Source organism: Aphelocoma coerulescens, chromosome 4, assembly GCF_041296385.1.
Source record: "Aphelocoma coerulescens isolate FSJ_1873_10779 chromosome 4, UR_Acoe_1.0, whole genome shotgun sequence".
In the NCBI taxonomy this organism is placed as follows: domain Eukaryota; kingdom Metazoa; phylum Chordata; class Aves; order Passeriformes; family Corvidae; genus Aphelocoma; species Aphelocoma coerulescens.
The window spans coordinates 3,018,776-3,036,793 of record NC_091017.1 but is presented as its reverse complement, the minus strand read 5'-3'; the positions used below and the strand labels follow the sequence as shown (position 1 = coordinate 3,036,793).

Sequence of the window (18,018 nt, the reverse complement as noted above, 5' to 3'; positions counted from 1 at the left end):
TAAATGTGTGCTATAGCCTCTTCAGATTATTTGGCTCTTCAGAGACTCAGTAAAGCCAGAAAAGTGTCCTCACCCTTTGCTCTCTGACAGCCAGAGAACTGTGACCTGTGCTCAGCAACCTGGTCTAGTGGAAGGTGTCCCTGCTCGTGGCAGGGGGATGGAATTAGGTGGTCTTCATGGTCCCTTTCATACCAAGCCACTCTGTGATTCTATGACTTCTGCTGGCATCTGCTACTGAAACGTGCCCTGTTCCTACAGAAGCACACCAGTTGCTGTTTCCGGAAGCAGCCATTTCAGTAGGACTACAGGAATTTAAAGACTTGGTTCTGTTTCACTTGGGACCATAAACCTTATGTAACTGGGAAATGGGAGACTCCTCCAGGAAGGCCACCACCAGCTCTAAAGACGTGTTGTTTTAGTGATTATAGGGACTGACATGAGAGGGATATCTAAGGTCACGTCCCAGATTTCCAAAGTGACTTTATTGGCATCAGTTGAGTGACTGCACGTTTACATCAGTGCAGGCAGCTGAGATCAGAATCTGAACCTTTGCCTATGAAATACAGTAGGGAGATGAGGAAAGTCTGTGTTAAATATAGAATAAGCTAAGAGCAAAGCTCTGTTTATGTCATCATAAAGCAGGGAATAAGCCACGGGTGGAATCTGAGCATTCCCAAGCAGCACATCTCTGAATTAATTACCAGGGTCCACCAAAGGGGGCGAAGGAAACGATGTAAAGCCTGTGACTCATCGAACTTCTATTCATGTTTTAGTTTGCAGTTTTCGGTGATGAGTGCCTGGCAAAAGCGCAGCATCCACCTGGGAAGCAGAATGCAGGGATGTCCTGCCTTTTTCTTCCCCTGTGAGGAAGGTACACTGAGGACAGGGGCATGCAGAAATGAACCGAGGTGAAAGGAAATGCACAGTTACTGTTCTTGGAAATATGTAGAATATTGACTCTGTGTGTAGGCCAGAGCCTGCTTCATTCTTCCTCTAGCTGCAGCAATTCAGCTAAAAATAGCCGTTCACAAAGCTGTTCTTTAGGCAGACAGTTTCCTGGCCTCAGGCATGACTAGGAGGAGCACTGAATTGCACATCCCAAATTGCATCCTTGTTACTGACAGCTGTGAGTCACAGGTAAGGGAAACATGTAGTCTCCAGGTAGGAAGAATTACCTTTCTCCAACTAGGAAGAGTTACCCTTTTAAGACTGACCTAAGAGTTAGAAAAACAGTTATAATGTTACCATAGGAGTGTTAGCACTTGAATCTGTTTTTTTCTCTGAACTATCTTCCTAAGACCTCACTTACCATTATTATTCCTGTTTCTCTGTAACTTGGACTGAAACCCTCTCTCGGGAAGAGTTCTGGCGTAGGAATGAGAGTTTGCATGTTCAGCCTTCATGCTGGAGCTCTGTCCAGTCTCCTGCGCCACAGGATTGTCGCCTTTCCGAGGCAGCTGGCACAAAGGGCCAGTCAGGGCAGAGAAAGGAAATGGAACATGTTCTTTTAGGATATCTTTGTGTGTCAAACACGTCTGTCTTGGGAAGAGCAAGGTTAGTGGCAGCCTGACCTGAAATAACCAGCAAAGGGCACCTCTAAGAGCCCCTACCCAGGCTGCAGGTAACTGCAGATGAGCATCCAACTGCAGCCATCCTCTGTGCACACATTTAATTTTATGGGCTCAATACACACAGAGACTGCATAGCAAGGACTAAAAATATATCCCTTCTAATGGTGTGCTAAATTCAATTTTAACTAGTGTACACTTGAATTAATGTATTCACTGCACTCAAGTTTAAATACCTATGCATGTTCAGGATTTTTTTTTTTCCCTCAGGGAAAAAATACTTCCTCCAGCTTTTACAACTCTTCTGTTCCTTTCACTGAGCATCCTGGATGGGCTGTATAAAACTTGGCTACAATTTCTGAGCATCTACAAATATTTTCTTAAGTGGAATATTAATAGCACTCTATCTTCTAAGGCCTCTCTGCTTGAAGATCAGCTGAGTATTTTGCTGACATAAGCCTGCTTTTGTTTTTGCAAAAGTGGAGAAAAAAAAAAAAGGAAGCCTTGTCAGGCCCATAAAGAGAGAAGGTCAAGTTTATAGATGTCTGGCAGAGATTGCCCTCGGATATTTTCATTTGCAGCTGGGTGGGGACTACCAGGGTTTGGTATGGTTAGCAGAGCACTGGAAAGTCACAGGCTCTGTTCTCCTCCTGTCCTCTAAGAGCTGTGCTCTGTGGCATCTTCGTACTAATACATTTTTTTTCCCTACTTTACTACTAGGAAAAAAAAGTATGCGTTTGATCCGATACTTATCATGATACTCTGGTGTTTGCCTGGGTCCATGGTGCTACTACAGCCTATGTTAAAAGGGGATCATATTTTGTTTGTGTTAAAGGCAAAATGGCATCACTAACCTGATTTGCACTTGACCGTTTATGGATTTAAGTGTCTACATACATTGTTTTGGTCTTTTAAATGTGGGGAAAAGGCAGGAGTGAAAATTAGAATAGAAAGTTACAGAAAGTTCTTTTAAAGTGAATGTAATTTCAAGGAATCGTAGAGCAGTTTGGATTGGAAGGAACCTCTAATTCCAACCCACCTGCCATGGCCAGGGACAATAGATGAAAATGTCAGAGTTTCTTAAAGTTTAAGATTTTGGATTTGATTTTTTTTTTTTTTTTTTAAGAGCTTGTGTTAACATGCTGTTATTTCAGAAGGTGCTCTACCTCAGATGTTAAACTCTGCAGGTTTTACAGTGCAGTTGTAATTTTATTGTATCACTTTTCAGTGTGGACAAGCCCTTATGTAGCATGCTAAAAGCCCTAAATCCACTTTTACTTCCACGTTTTCCTGCTGTAGCATCGAAAATTCAGCACAATGCTTAGTTATTTCTGAATAGCTCTTTTTCAATGGAAATTTTAGAGTGGGGACATTTTTGTCCAACCTGATGTGAACCGAATCAGTTAGATTTGATCCAAATCAAAGTTCCCTCAAGACAGCACTACTTTATTTTTAATCTGGGAGGGATCCCAGAGGGATGCAGGAAGCCCCTTGGCAGGGACCAGCTGGAGCTTAGCACAGAGATGGAGGAACTAGAGGGCTTGGTCCAAGTGTCTGTTTAAGAGTTAATGCTTTATAAAACTTAGTTTGACTAAAAGTTGTTTGTGCTGACTCACGTTAGACAGGTCAGACCTGCAAATTCACTTCAGTTCAGCCCAATCGTGTGTGAGTATCAATTTCTGCTTGACTCAGTATCTTCTAGGATGGGGTGAAGTTGTATTTTGCAACTGCAGCACATTCGTACTTTAACCCATATTCTTAAAAATGATTGTATTCTGCAAAGGCGCATTCCTGGCGTTTGCCACAGCCTCGCCAGAATTGGAGGGTTTGGGATTTGGGGCTGTTTTGTGGCTGGAAACAAATCCGGTACGTTCATACCTTCCAGATGTTCGTGGCCAAGTCAGAAACACTTAAAACAATATTTCGAGGGGGCGGAACGGGGGGGGGGTGTGGGGGGGACATGTAAGACCACCTTGCTCTGGTGGGGAGGCTGGGGCTGGCGGCCGAACGGGGTGGGGGGTTCTCCTCTGGGATGCGGGGGACGGGCGAGGGAGGGGAGGAGGTGCGGGCAGAGGGGAGGAGAGGGAAAGGAAGAAAAGAGTTGCGGACGGGGCGGGCAGGAGCCGGGGTTGCAGAGGGGCCGGGCAGGGAGGAGCGGGGCTGCGGGCGCTGCCGGGGCCGGGGTGCCCCTGTCCTCCGGCGGGTCCGAGCGCCGGGAGCCACCGGGGGCGGTGGCGAGGGTGGGCGGAGGGAGCGGGGAGGGAGCGGCGCGGCCCGGCAGCGCCGGCGGGGGCGGGCGGGGGGCGGCCCGTCCCGGCCCCGTCCCGTCCCGTCCCGGGGCGCCCCGGCTTGCCCCGCCATGGGCAGCGGCCCCGGGACGGGCTGGCAGCGGCGCCCCGGCGCGGGGCCGGGGGCGGGCCGAGGGTGCTGTGACCCCCGGCGGGGCCCTGCCCACCCTCCCGGCTCCGGCACCGGCTCCAGCGGCTGAAGTTGCCGAAGTTGGGGTGACTGCGATGTCCCCCGCCCGGCGGGAGTCCTGACAGGCGCTGCCCGCCCCGAGGCCGCCTGGCTTTGTTGGTTTTTTTTTTGTTTATTTCCTTTTCATTACTGTTTTTCTGCCCTCCCGCCGTGGTGGATGGCCCGCGGTGGGCGCCGCTGGCCGCGCCGCCCTAGCCCAGGGAGGATGGTGGCGGCGGTGCTGGCCGGGCTGTCCCTGCTCAGCCTCCTCACCTGCGGCTACCTGGCCTGGGGCAGCCGCCGGGGAGGTGCCGGGGAGGCGCCGGGGAACCTGCTGGGAGAGGAGCCCGCGGCCGGCGCTCCCCGCTCGCAGCCGCACATCATCTTCATCCTGGCCGACGATCAGGGCTTCAGGGACGTGGGGTACCACGGATCCGAGATCCGGACGCCCACGCTGGACAAGCTGGCTGCCGAAGGGGTCAAGCTGGAGAACTACTATGTCCAGCCCATGTGTACACCATCCAGAAGCCAATTGATCACTGGAAAGTAAGTTTGCTACCACTTCATCATTCACCTTTCCAGCCTAAACGCTGTCCCTGTTGGAAAGAGCGCGGTGTAACCTGGCCAGTTCACTTCTGGGTTGTCCTATGGGCAGAAGGTGCTTCTCTGGTTCCCTTAAAACCCTTGAATGGAATGGACTTGTGATAGGTTTGAAATAGCAAAATAAAGCTGTCACCCAGCGAGGCAGGAGGGTTCAGCACTGCAAGCTGCCCTGTGGAGTGCTGGAGCACATTCGTGGTTACAGCATCGCTAACAGACGTGCTGGTTGTCAAGTAACATTGCTACTGCTGGGGAGCCAGCAGCTCCTCTTTGCTGCGTGATTTCCAAGGGACTCAGAGGAGGAGTTGTCTCAGGGAAATACCAGCCTTACGTTTTTCTCCTCTGTGTTCATTGCACAGGGTCACAGGTCTCACTGACGTTTTCTTGATGTGAGTTCTCTCCAAGGGTTATCCTGAATTTATGAGGTGGTTTCCCAATGTGTCACATGTGGATGAGCACAGGGAATTCAGGCTCTCTCAGCACCCTCATAGCTGTGGCATCGCTCTTGTCACTTTGCAGACAATTAGAAACTTTACTCATAAGGCACTAAAATAGGTGTCTCACCTAACTGGTGAAAGCACTGGGTGGGTGTCATGTGCTTTGCCTTAAAGTTGTGTTATATTGTGGTCTGTTAACAAAATAATTACCCAACCTCAGGGCCTTCTTACATCAGAAGGTTAATGAGGATTAAGGGGGGAAGTTTATGCATTTGAACTATAGGAACAATTTCCAAATAGCTCCAAGTGTGGACACATTTACTCTGGAGCAAAACTGCCTTGTTTCTGTTTAGCTTAACTCCCTTTGACAGGAACAGGGAACTCTTAAAAGAGCAAAACAAAATGAGAGGAAAAAAGTTTATTTTCTCCTTTCCTGAAGTATAAACAGGAACAAGGCCATGTTAATACTGCTGGTAAAAGAAACACATGTTAAATAATACAAGCAACTGGCCTGGTGTCTTGCATCTCCATATGGTGGAGCTGGAGATAATTCCCAGTCTCGGTCTAGTTCCCAGACTTGCTGGACCAGGGAGATTTGCATGGAGAGCTGACATGTTATCTAGAGCAAGAATTCCACACAGGTTTTTGTTTTGGTTTTATTTTTTTTTCTTTGTGCAGACTATGTCTCAGAAGTTATTTCGAGACACCTCCTGACTCATTCACGAGAACAGAGTTGCCCTGTGGCAACTAAAGCAGCAGCTTTCAAGGGAAACGTGTGCCAGGATAGTGTTCAGTGCATCTTGGTTGTCTTTAAAGGCAGGCAGCAGTTGGAGGCCAGGAGCTCCGCCAGCAGCACGTAGCCAGTCAGCTTTCTGAGGATGATGGTTTGGGAAGCAGTGCTTTACAAAGGGAATGTCATGCTGCACAGGAATGACTCACGCAGCAGCTGCAGGAATGGGATGACCGGGTTCCCGTGGAACCAGGGTGCTGCTCTGGCTCTTGGAGGCTGCAGAGATTGTCTAAACATGAAAAAGAATGCAAGTTAAGAATTACTGTAACTCAGTTTAACTATTTTGATCCTTCTTTAAATAAAACAAAAGGTAAGCATGTTCTGAGGAACCCTGCTCTTTTCATCGGCTTGCCAGGCGGAAATGGTTCTGCAAATCTGCCTGCTTTGGTTTTGGAACCTTTTATAGGAAAAAAGAAATTTGCTTATACTTCATCTTTATTTTCTTAGTCTGCTGGTCTAAAGCCCTTAGAGCATTTTTTAAAATGTTGTTGTACATTAGGGAAAAAGGAGCTGGAGAGAGAGAACTATTTCTCATGGCTGAGAAATCAGGGAAGGATTGGTAAGGGGTTAACAGGCTGGGTAGAGTATTCACAAGGCAGGTTCAGAGAATACAGTTTCTGTCCTGGCTAAAGATAAATGCTTTGATAACTGCTTTTAATGCCTTCTTAGAAGAGGCGTCTCAATTAAAATGTCAGGATTTGGACACCTAATCCAGGACAAATGCTGTTACTTCTAGAGTTCTTAAACGTGTTAGTTCCAGGCTAACAACCTGCTCATCTGCTGAAGGATCACCTGGATGCTCCACGCCTCCCAGTACACATCCAATGCTTAACATAGTACCAAAGAACAGTTTAGGGTGGAAGGGACCTTTAAAGGGTCACCTAGTGCAGCCCCTTGCCATGGGCATGGACACCTTGAACTAGAACATGTTCCAAACATTACCTGTTGGATCAGTCAAATCCAGAGGCACTTGTGTAAATCAGAGTCATGAGGAAGCACTGACTCAGGTTGCCAAGTGGAAGTTAAATTTCAGAGAAGACTTTGAACAGCCCAAATTCTTCACAGGTCTCCAGGCAGCCCCTCCATGGCCTGTGTTAGTAAAGAGACCCTTATTTTGGTGGCTGTCCTTTGTGCAAACTAGCACAGGGAAGGAGGCTGGAGGTGATGTATTAGGAGGAAGAGGCAGAATTAGTTTTTTTCCCCTGTGCTGTAGCACAGTGTGGCAGCTGGTGAGCTTGTCATCCTGACCACTTCAGATTCCCTGTCTGCTCTCTCACACCCTGTGTGTGAGCCTTTGGCTACTTTCATTCCTTGCTTTCCCACAGTATTGTCACTTTCCCCATTCACTCCATCCAAAACTATTGCTTTTAGGCCACTAGTAGGGCTGGCTTCCATAGCTTTTTATTTTGGGCTTTATTTCTGGGTGTGTATGTGTGGGGGTTGCAGCTGAGCTGAGCCTCAGGAATGGAGAAGAAAGGCGTGAGCCAGTGGGCTGAGGGCCAGTATGATGTGCTGGGGCCATGCAGGGAGGTGAGGCAGCAGCTCTGGGAAGCAGCTGCACAGCTGGGATGGCAGCAGGGACCTGGGTGACAGGGTGTACTCTGCCTTGGGCAATAGTGGGACACTGCCCGACCTTTCCGATGTCCTACAGCTGGACTAAACCTTTGGTCATCGCTGGGCTTGGGTTTGAGTGACATACATTGTCTCCAGATGAATTGTTTCATGTGATACAGTATTTTTTGTGGTTGTTTTCTTCTTGAAAGTAACAGGCATGCCTCAAAAACAAAATAATTTGAGCAGAATAGGATACCTGGCTGAAAGCCTATAAGCTTAGATGAACATCTGTTGGGGTAGCTGCCCCAGTTCTATGTAGTGGGTATTATGCAATGTAGTGGTATTTGCTGGAGCAACACTCAGTTTAGCAAAGGAATATGATAATTAATGCTGACTGATAAGAAGGAATCTAGACAAAATATGCTGTAAATTCTTTTGGCATTATTTAGATACCTTCTCCCTCCTCTAGGCTCCCAGTTTTCTGCTGACTATCAGACTTGTAGCCTGGGGACCATGATGTGCACTGGAATCCATCTGGGCCACAGGAAGGTTCCACATCTCTTCTGGAGTAGGGATATCTCTTTGTAGAGTCTGATGCACATCTGGGGTTACAAATCCCTGGGAATCTGAACTCCTTTTCTGAGTCACAGAAGCCCTACACTAATCTCAGGAATGAGTGTTGCACTGTGGGTGGAATGCAGAGATGGAAGATGTTGGGAAATGCTGAAAGTCTGGGGAAATAAATCCTTTTTACCCCTGGGATAAAATGGAATATTGAGAATTTGCTCATCCAAAGAAAACAGAAATAGATTGTATGATCAGTAAGCATAATCTGAGCGTTATTGTAATATAAGTACTTGTATCTGTTATCTAATTCAGAAATATCACACCTTTATAAACATATATATATAGCTATATGTGTTAGGCATATGGCTCTAGGCATCCCTGTGTAGTGATACCTAGTTCAGCATTAAAAATGACAATGTTTGAGCAAACTAAGACTTACTTTGGCAAACAGAAACAGGCTGAGTACTTTGAATTGAAAGCAGTGTAGCTGACTTGAAGCAAACAGAAATTCTTTACTCTGAAGGGTCCGAGTCCTTGGTAAGCCTCCTCTTTCCCTGCCTGCTGGGTGCCTCATGGCCCAGCCTGCAGTTCCAGCAGTGTGTTGATCTGGGAAGGAGCCAGTACAGTGGTGCGTGACTGGGAAGTTACCTGCTGTGCTCTGAGCTGCAGTGAAGGGTCTTGGAGCCTTGATGGGATACTGGGAAGCATATGTAACACTCCATTAGCTATATTCCCTGTTCTGTAGTTAACAAAATATGAGGGCTGTGGAATATCAGCCTTAAGTACTAAGAGGTGACCTGATACTTTATCTGCTCTGGGGTAAAGAGACTTGGCAGTCATCGGTCCAGAGTTTAATTCTGATCGGTGTTTCCATTAAGAACCAGGATGATGAAATAAAATGTTCTGATTAAATGTGCTGGTAAGATAGGAGGGCTTGCCAGCATTAAGGGAGTGTGGTGATACTGAAAATCATCTTGACAAATTAGAGACATAATCTGAAAAAAAAGCAGAATTAAAGCCAGTAGTGGTAAATAGTAGATACTCTGCTGAATTCCTGAAGCAGGAAGAACTTTAACAGGCTGAGGATGGTAATCAACTCCTCAGAAAGTATTCCTTTAGAAAAGTAGCTGGAATTACAGTGCATCATGCACTGTATGAGGTCAACAATGTCATGCTGTAACAAAAAGGGTGAACATGACATGAGTTCGTGAGAATGTGGGGCCTGGTAGGTCTGTGAAGAGCCCTTCTTCTCCACGGCTGGAGCACTTTTGCCCAAACTTGGGTCATTCTCTAAAAGGCTCATTCTCTAAGAGCAACGTGTGCGTCATTGGAGAGTGTCCAGAGAATAGTGATCCGATATCTCAGAGAGATAACTCGGGGGGAAGGATCAGAAGAAACGTCGTTGTTTAGTCTAAAGAAGAGAAAAATGGGAAGGGACGTGGTAGGTCTCCGGTATTTTAAGAGCTGTGCAGAGAAAGGGAATGGTGTGTGCTCAGTGTCATGATGGGTGGTACAAGAAATGAGGGGCTTTCTGGAGTAGGGAAAACTTCAGGTTAGATTGTGAAACACTGGAATAGCTGGCTTTGAGAAATGGCTGGGTTTCTCCACCAGCAGTCATTAAGAACAGTATGTCAGGAATGAGATAACGTAGTTGTGTCTGTCTTGGGGAAAAGGATTGAACTGGATGGTGCCTCTTCCAGCTCGGATTCATCTGTGCCTCCTTTGAAGTTCAGTTTAACTACAGAAGGCCTTCTGAGGGACAATGTGAATAAAACACTACTAAATGCCAGAAACTATTTCAATGTTCACTCTGAGAGAAAATACTGTGTGAAAGTTTAATTTCAGTTTTCTCCTAGAAATTCCTTTTTTCTGCATCCTTGTTTTCTCTGGAAATTTTCAAGATTTTTCCCCCTAGGCCTCATAACTCTTGGAGTATGTCATTGTTTATTTCTGCTGACTTCTTTCAGGACCATTTGTGGGACGGCTGCCAAAGATGTTGAGGTATCTTTTTCCATGTTCTTATGTCTTTCACTTAGGATGACGTTGTCCACACATACATATATATGAAGTACACACAGAGAACAACTAAGTAATTAAATGCAAGGACTTATTTTTCTTATTTTGTTCTGCCTCTGTTTGCTCTCCTCTGTTCTATGGAAACTTAGATCCAGGTACTGAGCTGCTCTGGGGTATTAAGCTCTAGGAGGTCTCTCCATATCACTGTAATTATTAATTGACTGCACAAAGGAGCATGTGGAGAACAGGGCTGGAAAGGAAAATACATGCAAACAATCAAGGTAAAAGGTAGCTCATGGAGGACGTAGCAAAGTGTAGAACAGATTGTGGTAACTTTTTCTTGCATCACTTTCTGGCAGCCTCTAAGAATATTTTTGATAGTTAAAGTCTGTTGCATGGAGCAAACAGCATTACCTGACATCTGTAACTACATAGTGGAATTTGGTTTTTATTTTTCATTTTCCAATTTATACAAAGTACAGTAAGCTAAAGAAATATAGTTCGAAATAAGTTTTAAAAATCTGTGATTGTAAATGATCACTACTCCAAAGAGTTAGTTATAGACTTTTATCCTGTGATTTGGTTTTGTTGTGTGTTTCAACTGTAAAAGAGAAATTCTGTTCCATGGAAAAGTTAAGCTTAAAATAATTAAGGGATTTAGCTCTTTCAGCATTGTTCCTGATATGCATGCTTTGTAACTGATCATAATAGTGCTGCCTGTGACAAGAAGTTGAATACTTGAATGAGTGGTGGCAGTGGACTCTGGTTCTCACTTTTTACTGTTACTCTTCCTTCATGGGACTCTTTAAGTGAATCAAGATGGGAAACTGAGATGGGTATCTGAAAATAAAACTGGAAATGAAAAGATGGAGTTTGCTTTCCTGTCAAAGGATTTAGACCAAATTAAATGGGACAAATTAAATTAATGTTTTCATTAAAATACTTTACGTTTCATAGAAAGATTTCCCAGATTAGTGAGCTGAGGGTCAGAAGAAGGGAAAAATCTGTCTACTTTTTTTCTGTCTCTGTGACACTTGTGTGGGGGATAATACCACAGCTGGGACTTTGTCTTCATAATTGTGTGTATCTTAGTTCAGACTTGGAATTTTTATTGCACTATTTAAATCCATCTTTGAGAGTTCCTATTTCCCCCATATTTTTTGCTTGGCTTTGTTTTGATTCATAGTCAGATTTTCTGTTCTGTGGTGAGTTTGCTCCATTCTAGAATGTCTGTTCCAGAAGGAAGGAGGTAATTTTACCAGCCTTTTTTCAAATAATAAAAATAGCACGAGGCAAAGAAGATTGTGCCTGTGTGAGTGATCTTGTGTAGGATGTGTAAGCTTTCTCTGTATCAGTAAGCTTATTATCAAAGCTGCCCAATTTATTAGTTTTCTCACTGAAAAGCCAGTAGACCTGGCTGCTGACCTCAGCTTCTCTCTGTCCATGTAAATTGGGAGGCTGGAATGCAATAGGAAGAGTTCAGAAGAAAACCAAGACAACCCTAATGGGTAACAAATCTAAAGGATTAATACAAAAGGTGTATTAAAACCACTGAGGTTTGATTAAAATAGCTCTGTGGTCTGTGATGAAATTGCAGAATTTTAAATAGGGAGCTTTATTGTACCTGCTGGCTCCTAGTAAGAAAGCAGTTAAATATGGTTCATCATTCTAGTTCAACTGCAGTTGTAATATGTTAATTAGTGGTGTCAGCTATCACCTACTTATTAATTCAGGCTGTTATCAGCATCCTATCAAGCTCTAGGTTGGAGGGACAGGATGCTGCTAGAGTTGGAAAACAAATCTGGGATAATTAAGTACATTTTAATCTGCTTCAAACACAAAATTATCTTCCCAAATGCATCTCTGCAGAGACTATATTAGATAATAAGCATTAAAGTAGATATTATTAATATCACAAGTATGTTGTGGCCCCAGAGCCTTTATTTTCAACTTTGGGGCAGAAAATTCACATATAGAAACCAAACCTATTCCTTTTTTTTCTTACAGTTAAACACCTGGCTAATGAGGATGTTTGTGCCATGGCAGCTGTCTCACTGTCATGGCACTCTGATTGTAAATGCAGGATTCAAACTAAATTACTTTGGCTTTTATTTAACTTTTTTTTTTTTAATTGAAATATTAATTCAGCCCTTTGGAGTACATTTTAATTCCAGTGCATCCTCTTATCAGAATATTAGCTGTTTTCTAGCCAAATCTCCTGTGTCCATTTTCTGATTCAGTCTACTTTTATCTCCATTTATGCATTTTAAAGCATTCCTTCCCTGAAAGAGAATTTTCTCCCATTATGAGATAACGTTCTGTAATTTTTCTTAGCATTTATAGAGCACAAGTGGGTACCAAGGTACTGCTTTAGAGGCGATCTCTGTGATAATAAGCTCTCATGAGAAATGAGTTCCCTTCTGTTTTGAAGAGGCAGAAAATTACGAATTTGAAGAAACACCATAATTTGAGGAAAATGGGAAGCTGAAGAGAGTGGAGAAAATTAGTCTCAGGATAGGGGGAAGCAGTGTAGTATCCTTAGACTAAATATACTCTTAGAGACATACTGTTGCCTTCCAAATTGTAGCTCTCTGAATGTAATAAACTTTGTCAAAATAATATTTACTATCACATTTTATATACTGGGTTTCAGTTGTCATGGATCAGAGTTGCCAAAGTCATAGAAAACTGGGTTTGAGAGGACCTCTGGAAGCTGCTGAATTAGGTCTCCTGTTATCTTATATCACACAGCAGGGACATGCTGACTTTATAAGCTCTTCCTTGTTATTTGTTTCCTCCTGGAAATAAAAAAAATTGGAATCTTGACTGTTAGGGAGTTCCCTAACTTTACCATGTTGTCAATTTTAGTAAAGAAAACTGTTTTATGAACCTTTTTATATTTAATATTTAATTTCTTTTTCCTTTTAAAGGCCCAACTGCTGTAATTAGTGACTTTGTTAATGACCACAGCATAATGGCAGCTCCTTCCTTAATTGTTCCATGGTCCCATTTTCAAGAGCCTTCAGAGGAAGCTATTTCAGTCTGTTTGCTGATTTCTCTTACGAGCAGGATTTTTTTTACTTTTGTGCATATTTGACTATCATCATTCCACATTAATTCTGATTTGCAGTCTGTTTAATTCTTAATTCTTAAATTATTTTACGGTTCTGACTTGTCATGATAAAATTCTTGGTGGAGGAGAGGAAGGAACAACTTACTTCTGTGTTTTTTCTCCCCCTGTAGAAGTACTGTAGGCAAAACTGCAGTATTTGCTGCTTGGCTTACGGCCCTCTCCATTCTTACCAGCTTCTGTTTTCATGTTTCCATTAAATGTGACCTGGAAGTGCACTGGGGTTTAAAAGCCTGAATTTCAGCTGTTATCTCCTACAATGCCTTGTCTTTACCAGTAAACTGATTTAATGGGATTTTTTAATATATATAGATGGCTCTTTTCCTGGCAGATCCTTAAAGTGCTTTTGAATCTGAAAAACTGTTAACGTCAAGATGATTCTTACTGTTCAACATGTATCCTCCGTGTGCATGAGTCATACCTGCTCACTTTGGTTACAAAAACATTTATTTTGTTACCATTAACCATGGTGAGTCATGGTAATCCAAAATGAAATTTATGGGCCACTCTGCTTTGCTTTTCTTTATAAACAAGAGGCAGCCTGAGATAGCTTAAAAGAAAAAAAATAGAGTGGAGCATTTCTGTATTAAATGATTTCGTGTCATAGTTGGGTTTTGGGGGTACTTGGGGGACATTTCTGCTCCTTAACAAATTATTGATCCTCATAATAAATGTATTTAGGGTCAGAAGCAGGAAGAACAACTCAAGTAGTCGGTCAGACAACCAAGATTTTACTTCCTGACCTTGTGTTTGTTTGCCCAGGTTTTGTTCCCCCCAGAAACTCTTCCTGTGGGGTGAGGGTGCCCATCACCCAAGGGGAAAGCGGTGAGCCATCTCTTTGCTCCCCAGTTAACCTGGAGAAAGTTGTCCTGGTTTGTGTTTCTCTGGTAATGTAGGTGTGTGTTTTAGAAAATGAGACTGTTTATTAACTTGACCCGGTTGCCAGTTCCTTCTGAAACCTCCTGTCCTTCTAGGGGAAAACCACAGGAAATTACTCTATCCGTAGTAATACTGGTGCTCTGTGCAACCCTCCCCTCCTGTCCTTCAGGATGCCTCTCTGACCTTTTTCACACTATCCCCAGAAAACACTCAAGCCTTTCAGGTCATTCCAGAGCTAGTTTTAAACATATGCAGCCTCCCAAACCTCTTCCAGGCTTTCCTGGATACCAGCCCACCAGGAGATGTCCTTTTGGAGTCTTCTCTCTGCTTCCAAGGCAAGTTAGTTCAGCTGCCAGACTTAAATTCATTCTCTTCATTTTCCCCATTATCCTGTCACCAGCACCAGGCAGAGGAAGAGCCACAAGAAAGCACTGTCTTACCCTGTCCTTTAGTTCTGTAATTCTTCAGGTATTTTTTTGCTGAAGAGCAGCTTCATGCGTCTTTCAGCTACAACCAGAATTTATGTTCCTGTTAATCAATTACTGGCATGCATAAAGCTTTGTATGTGTAAAGAAATAATATTTATACTTGCCTTATCAGAGTATTTTAAAGCTGGTTTAACTATAGCTGATCACAGTTGTAAATGCACTTCAAGGGGTATAAAAGGTAATACTCCTTGCGCAGTTCTAAAAATATTTTAAAACAATTTATAAGCCTGTTGTCAAAGGAGATTCTCTAATAAATGTTTGATTTTGTATCATGTAGCTTTCCATCAGCATTACATTTTAAAACTGGAGGAGAAGAGGTGAGGAGGAGAAGGAACTTTAGAAAGGTTGTGCTGCTCCTGAGAGTGTTTGGAAAAGAAACAAAGCTAAGGCACTTGGAAAGAGTTCAGGGATTTCTAACTAGATATGACATGATAGGAGAAGCGATGTGGTATGATATATAGGCAAGATTATTCACCTTTTAAGTTCACCCCTCTTTATTCAAAACAAGCTGCGCTTCCTTGATTTACTCCAAGCCCTGGGATTTAGTTCTCTGCTACTGCCAGCCTGCCCTAGCAGTGCAGGGAAATGTGCTGCACTTGGGTTTGCAGGCTGCTCTGAGAGCAAGGTGTTTCCAGGAAAGCAGATGTTCCTTGTCCGCCCGCAGAGTCCTGGGCTCTGCGGTGGCCTGGCTGCTCTCGGCTCCTGCGGGAGGAACTGTGTGCTTTGGGTACACATTCTCCATGTGCTGCTGGAGAACTGGTGTTTCTCAGCTGAGCTCTGTGGATCCACTTCCTTTCCTGCACAGCCCTGTGGGCTGTGTAGGAGAGAATCCCAGCTGGACTCACTGGATGGTGCTATCCGGATGGTTCCCTTTATGGCTCCTGAGCTGACGGGCTTGCTGCTGGCCAATTCAGAAGGGAGGGAACAAATGGGCATTCGCTGCTTTGTGTGCACAGAAGACTCAAGAAAACAAAGTTTTAAGAAATCCTAATAAATTACCTAGTATATGCTTCTTCAGGAAATCATTAAAAAATACTATTTAAGTATGTGGGAATAACTTGTTCCTAAAAACTTTCAACAGAGATGTCCACACTTTCCCCAGTCAGTCTTAGCTGTAATTTGGGTTATATAACTTTTGAACTGTCTAACTTCCATCTTCCCTCCTGCAGTTTAAGCCTCTGATCTCTTGGCAATTTTCAAGTGAAGAACTTATTTCACTACAAAAGGTGATAAATCTCCTGTACATCTCAGTCTATTATCACATCTCTGCTTTTCCCTTCTACAGCCTGAGTAAATTCAGTTCTTTCCATCTTTCCACACAGATCTTGGTTTATATACCTCTGATGGGTCTTAGTGTTCTCCTCTGGACTTTTTATATCTGGTCCTATTTTTTATTGAAAAGTGTCATCCGGAACAGGACGCAATGTTCCAGTAAAAGTTAGACCAGTCCTGCCTTGATATTTTGTTCTCAATCCCAAAATTACTAAAATATTTTCACAGTTGAGTAATTGGAAGGCTGCACATTAACTCCTTTACTGGCATGAATTTACCTCAGCAGAAAATCTGGGCAAAGCATCTGTTTATCAAAGAGTGTTTGAGGCTTTTCCACTGCTGATGGGTAGGAAATGTCACAAGAACAACAGATCTTGTACTATTTTTACCAGTTGAGCTGTGATCTGCCAATTAAACCAAGCTGATCATCCTTATGGGCTTGTTCCTGTGAGAACTCCCACGTTCTGTGCAGCGCAGGGCGAGGCGCACACAAGCCACAGCATTCCATGACAGGATAATGGCCAGGTTGGAGCTCTGAACCCTTTCTCAGTGTTTGGATATGAAGCAAATGCATTTTCTTTTCCTCTAACAGACCTGGGAAACCTGTGTTTTATTGTCTTACTGAAAGCAGGATGTCATGTGTTCCTTAAGCCCTTGTATAGGTCCGGATAAGACAAAGGTTTTTTTCACAGCATCAAGCCATTGCTGACTCACCCTCAGGCTGGGCTACCAGCAAGTCCCAGATCTTCTTTTCTGCAAGAAACTGAGTTTGTGCCATTGATTATTCCACCCCAAAAGCACTACTTTGTGGTTATTGTAAGTGAATTGCCTCCTCTTCCATTCAGGCTATTCCTCTAATTCAATTTCCTTTTGAATTTCAATTCTCCTGCAGGCAGCCCAGCAGTTTGATGAGTGCAAATTCACAGTCTGAACAGGTAGTGGAATTTAATCTGTATAAATTTCACCTTAAACATATATTCATAACCCCAATGAAAATAATCACTCAAAATGTAATTAGCCCAATTGCTTTTGCTAATTCCTCACAGATGTACTTTAAGAATGAAAGAGCCTGCAGCTTAAATATATTTATTCCAAATTTTTCATTTTACAACTTGAATTTGCCAAATAAGTTTTCTGGGTTGGTTAAAGAAATCATATGGGCATATCATAAAATGGTTTGGGTTGGGAGGGACCTTAAAGCTTATCTTGGTCCACCTGCTGCCATGGGCAGGGACACCTTCCACTACCCCAGGTTGCTCCAAGCCCCGTCCAACCTGGCCTTGGACACTTCCAGGGATGGGACGGCCACAGCTTCTCTGGGCAACCTGTGCCAGGACCTCACCACCCTCACAGTAAAATGTCTTTTTTGTGATGTCTTTTTCAGCCTTGGGCTTTTGGAGTCTTGGGTGTTCATGTGTTTTGGTTTTGATTTGGTTTTGAGGTGTTCTGCTCTCCCTTCTCTGTGTTTCTGGTTCATCAAACAAAATAATGATCTCGAGTTTTGGCGTTCCAATGTCAAATGACCCGTGCCATTGTCCACGCATCCTGCATTGCTGGAGTGTTACTGGATGTCATCTGCAGGTATTAAATACAGATAAGAATAGGTTGATTGTTCCATCTTCATTTGTTTCGGTATTTCTCTGAAGAAATGAGGCAGGCAGTTTCCCAAATGAGCAGACAGAGCCTTCTCTGTACCCATGGTGTTGTGCGAGGCCAGCAGGACAAGACTGGAACAAGCTGGGAATCCAGGCTGTCCTGATCTGAATCTTGATTGTGGACCTGGGACAGTGAGCAAGGAAGGATTTGTCTTTTACAAGTTTTAAAAGATGAAGTTGCTGGATTATATTTCATCACAAAAAATGGTCTGTGTTGCAGATCAGGCTGCTGGTAAGTCATGTGCAGGGCCAGAAAATTAATAGCCAGGTACAGCTCCTGTATTCAAAAACACAAGGACATTTGTGCTCTTTAAAATTCTTATTTCTCTGCTGAGCAAAGACCAATTTCATGAATTAATGGACATTGACATACAAAGACAGTTTCTTAAAAGATCATTTGAAGATTTCAGGTCTTTTGGGGTAGATATCTGGTGTTTAACATCAAGGACATTTCCTACAAAATTACTGCTGGGGCTTCACTAGGTTTTAAAGATTAGAGATGACCAATTAGGCACGCTCCAGGTGTTTCGTCTGCTATAGGTAATACTGGTTTTTGTTAGAATTATGACCTTTATTCGCTTTTGAATCATGTCCAGCAGAACTGA

At 43.6% G+C, this 18,018-nt stretch overlaps 1 protein-coding gene across 2 annotated transcripts in view; it reads left to right on the top strand.

Moving 5' to 3' along the window:
* ARSJ (arylsulfatase family member J) overlaps positions 1-18,018 on the top strand; it is a 51,139-nt gene that overhangs the window by 12,773 nt on the left and 20,348 nt on the right. Inside the window, exon 1 of one of the 2 annotated variants that reach the window (XM_069012527.1) lies at positions 3,980-4,571. The exons of the other annotated variant lie outside the window; for it this stretch is intronic. Coding sequence (XP_068868628.1) covers positions 4,204-4,571 — 368 coding nt within the window. The 5' untranslated portion in view covers positions 3,980-4,203. Of the gene's footprint in view, positions 1-3,979; positions 4,572-18,018 lie in introns of those variants that run through there. 2 annotated transcript variants of the gene reach the window in all.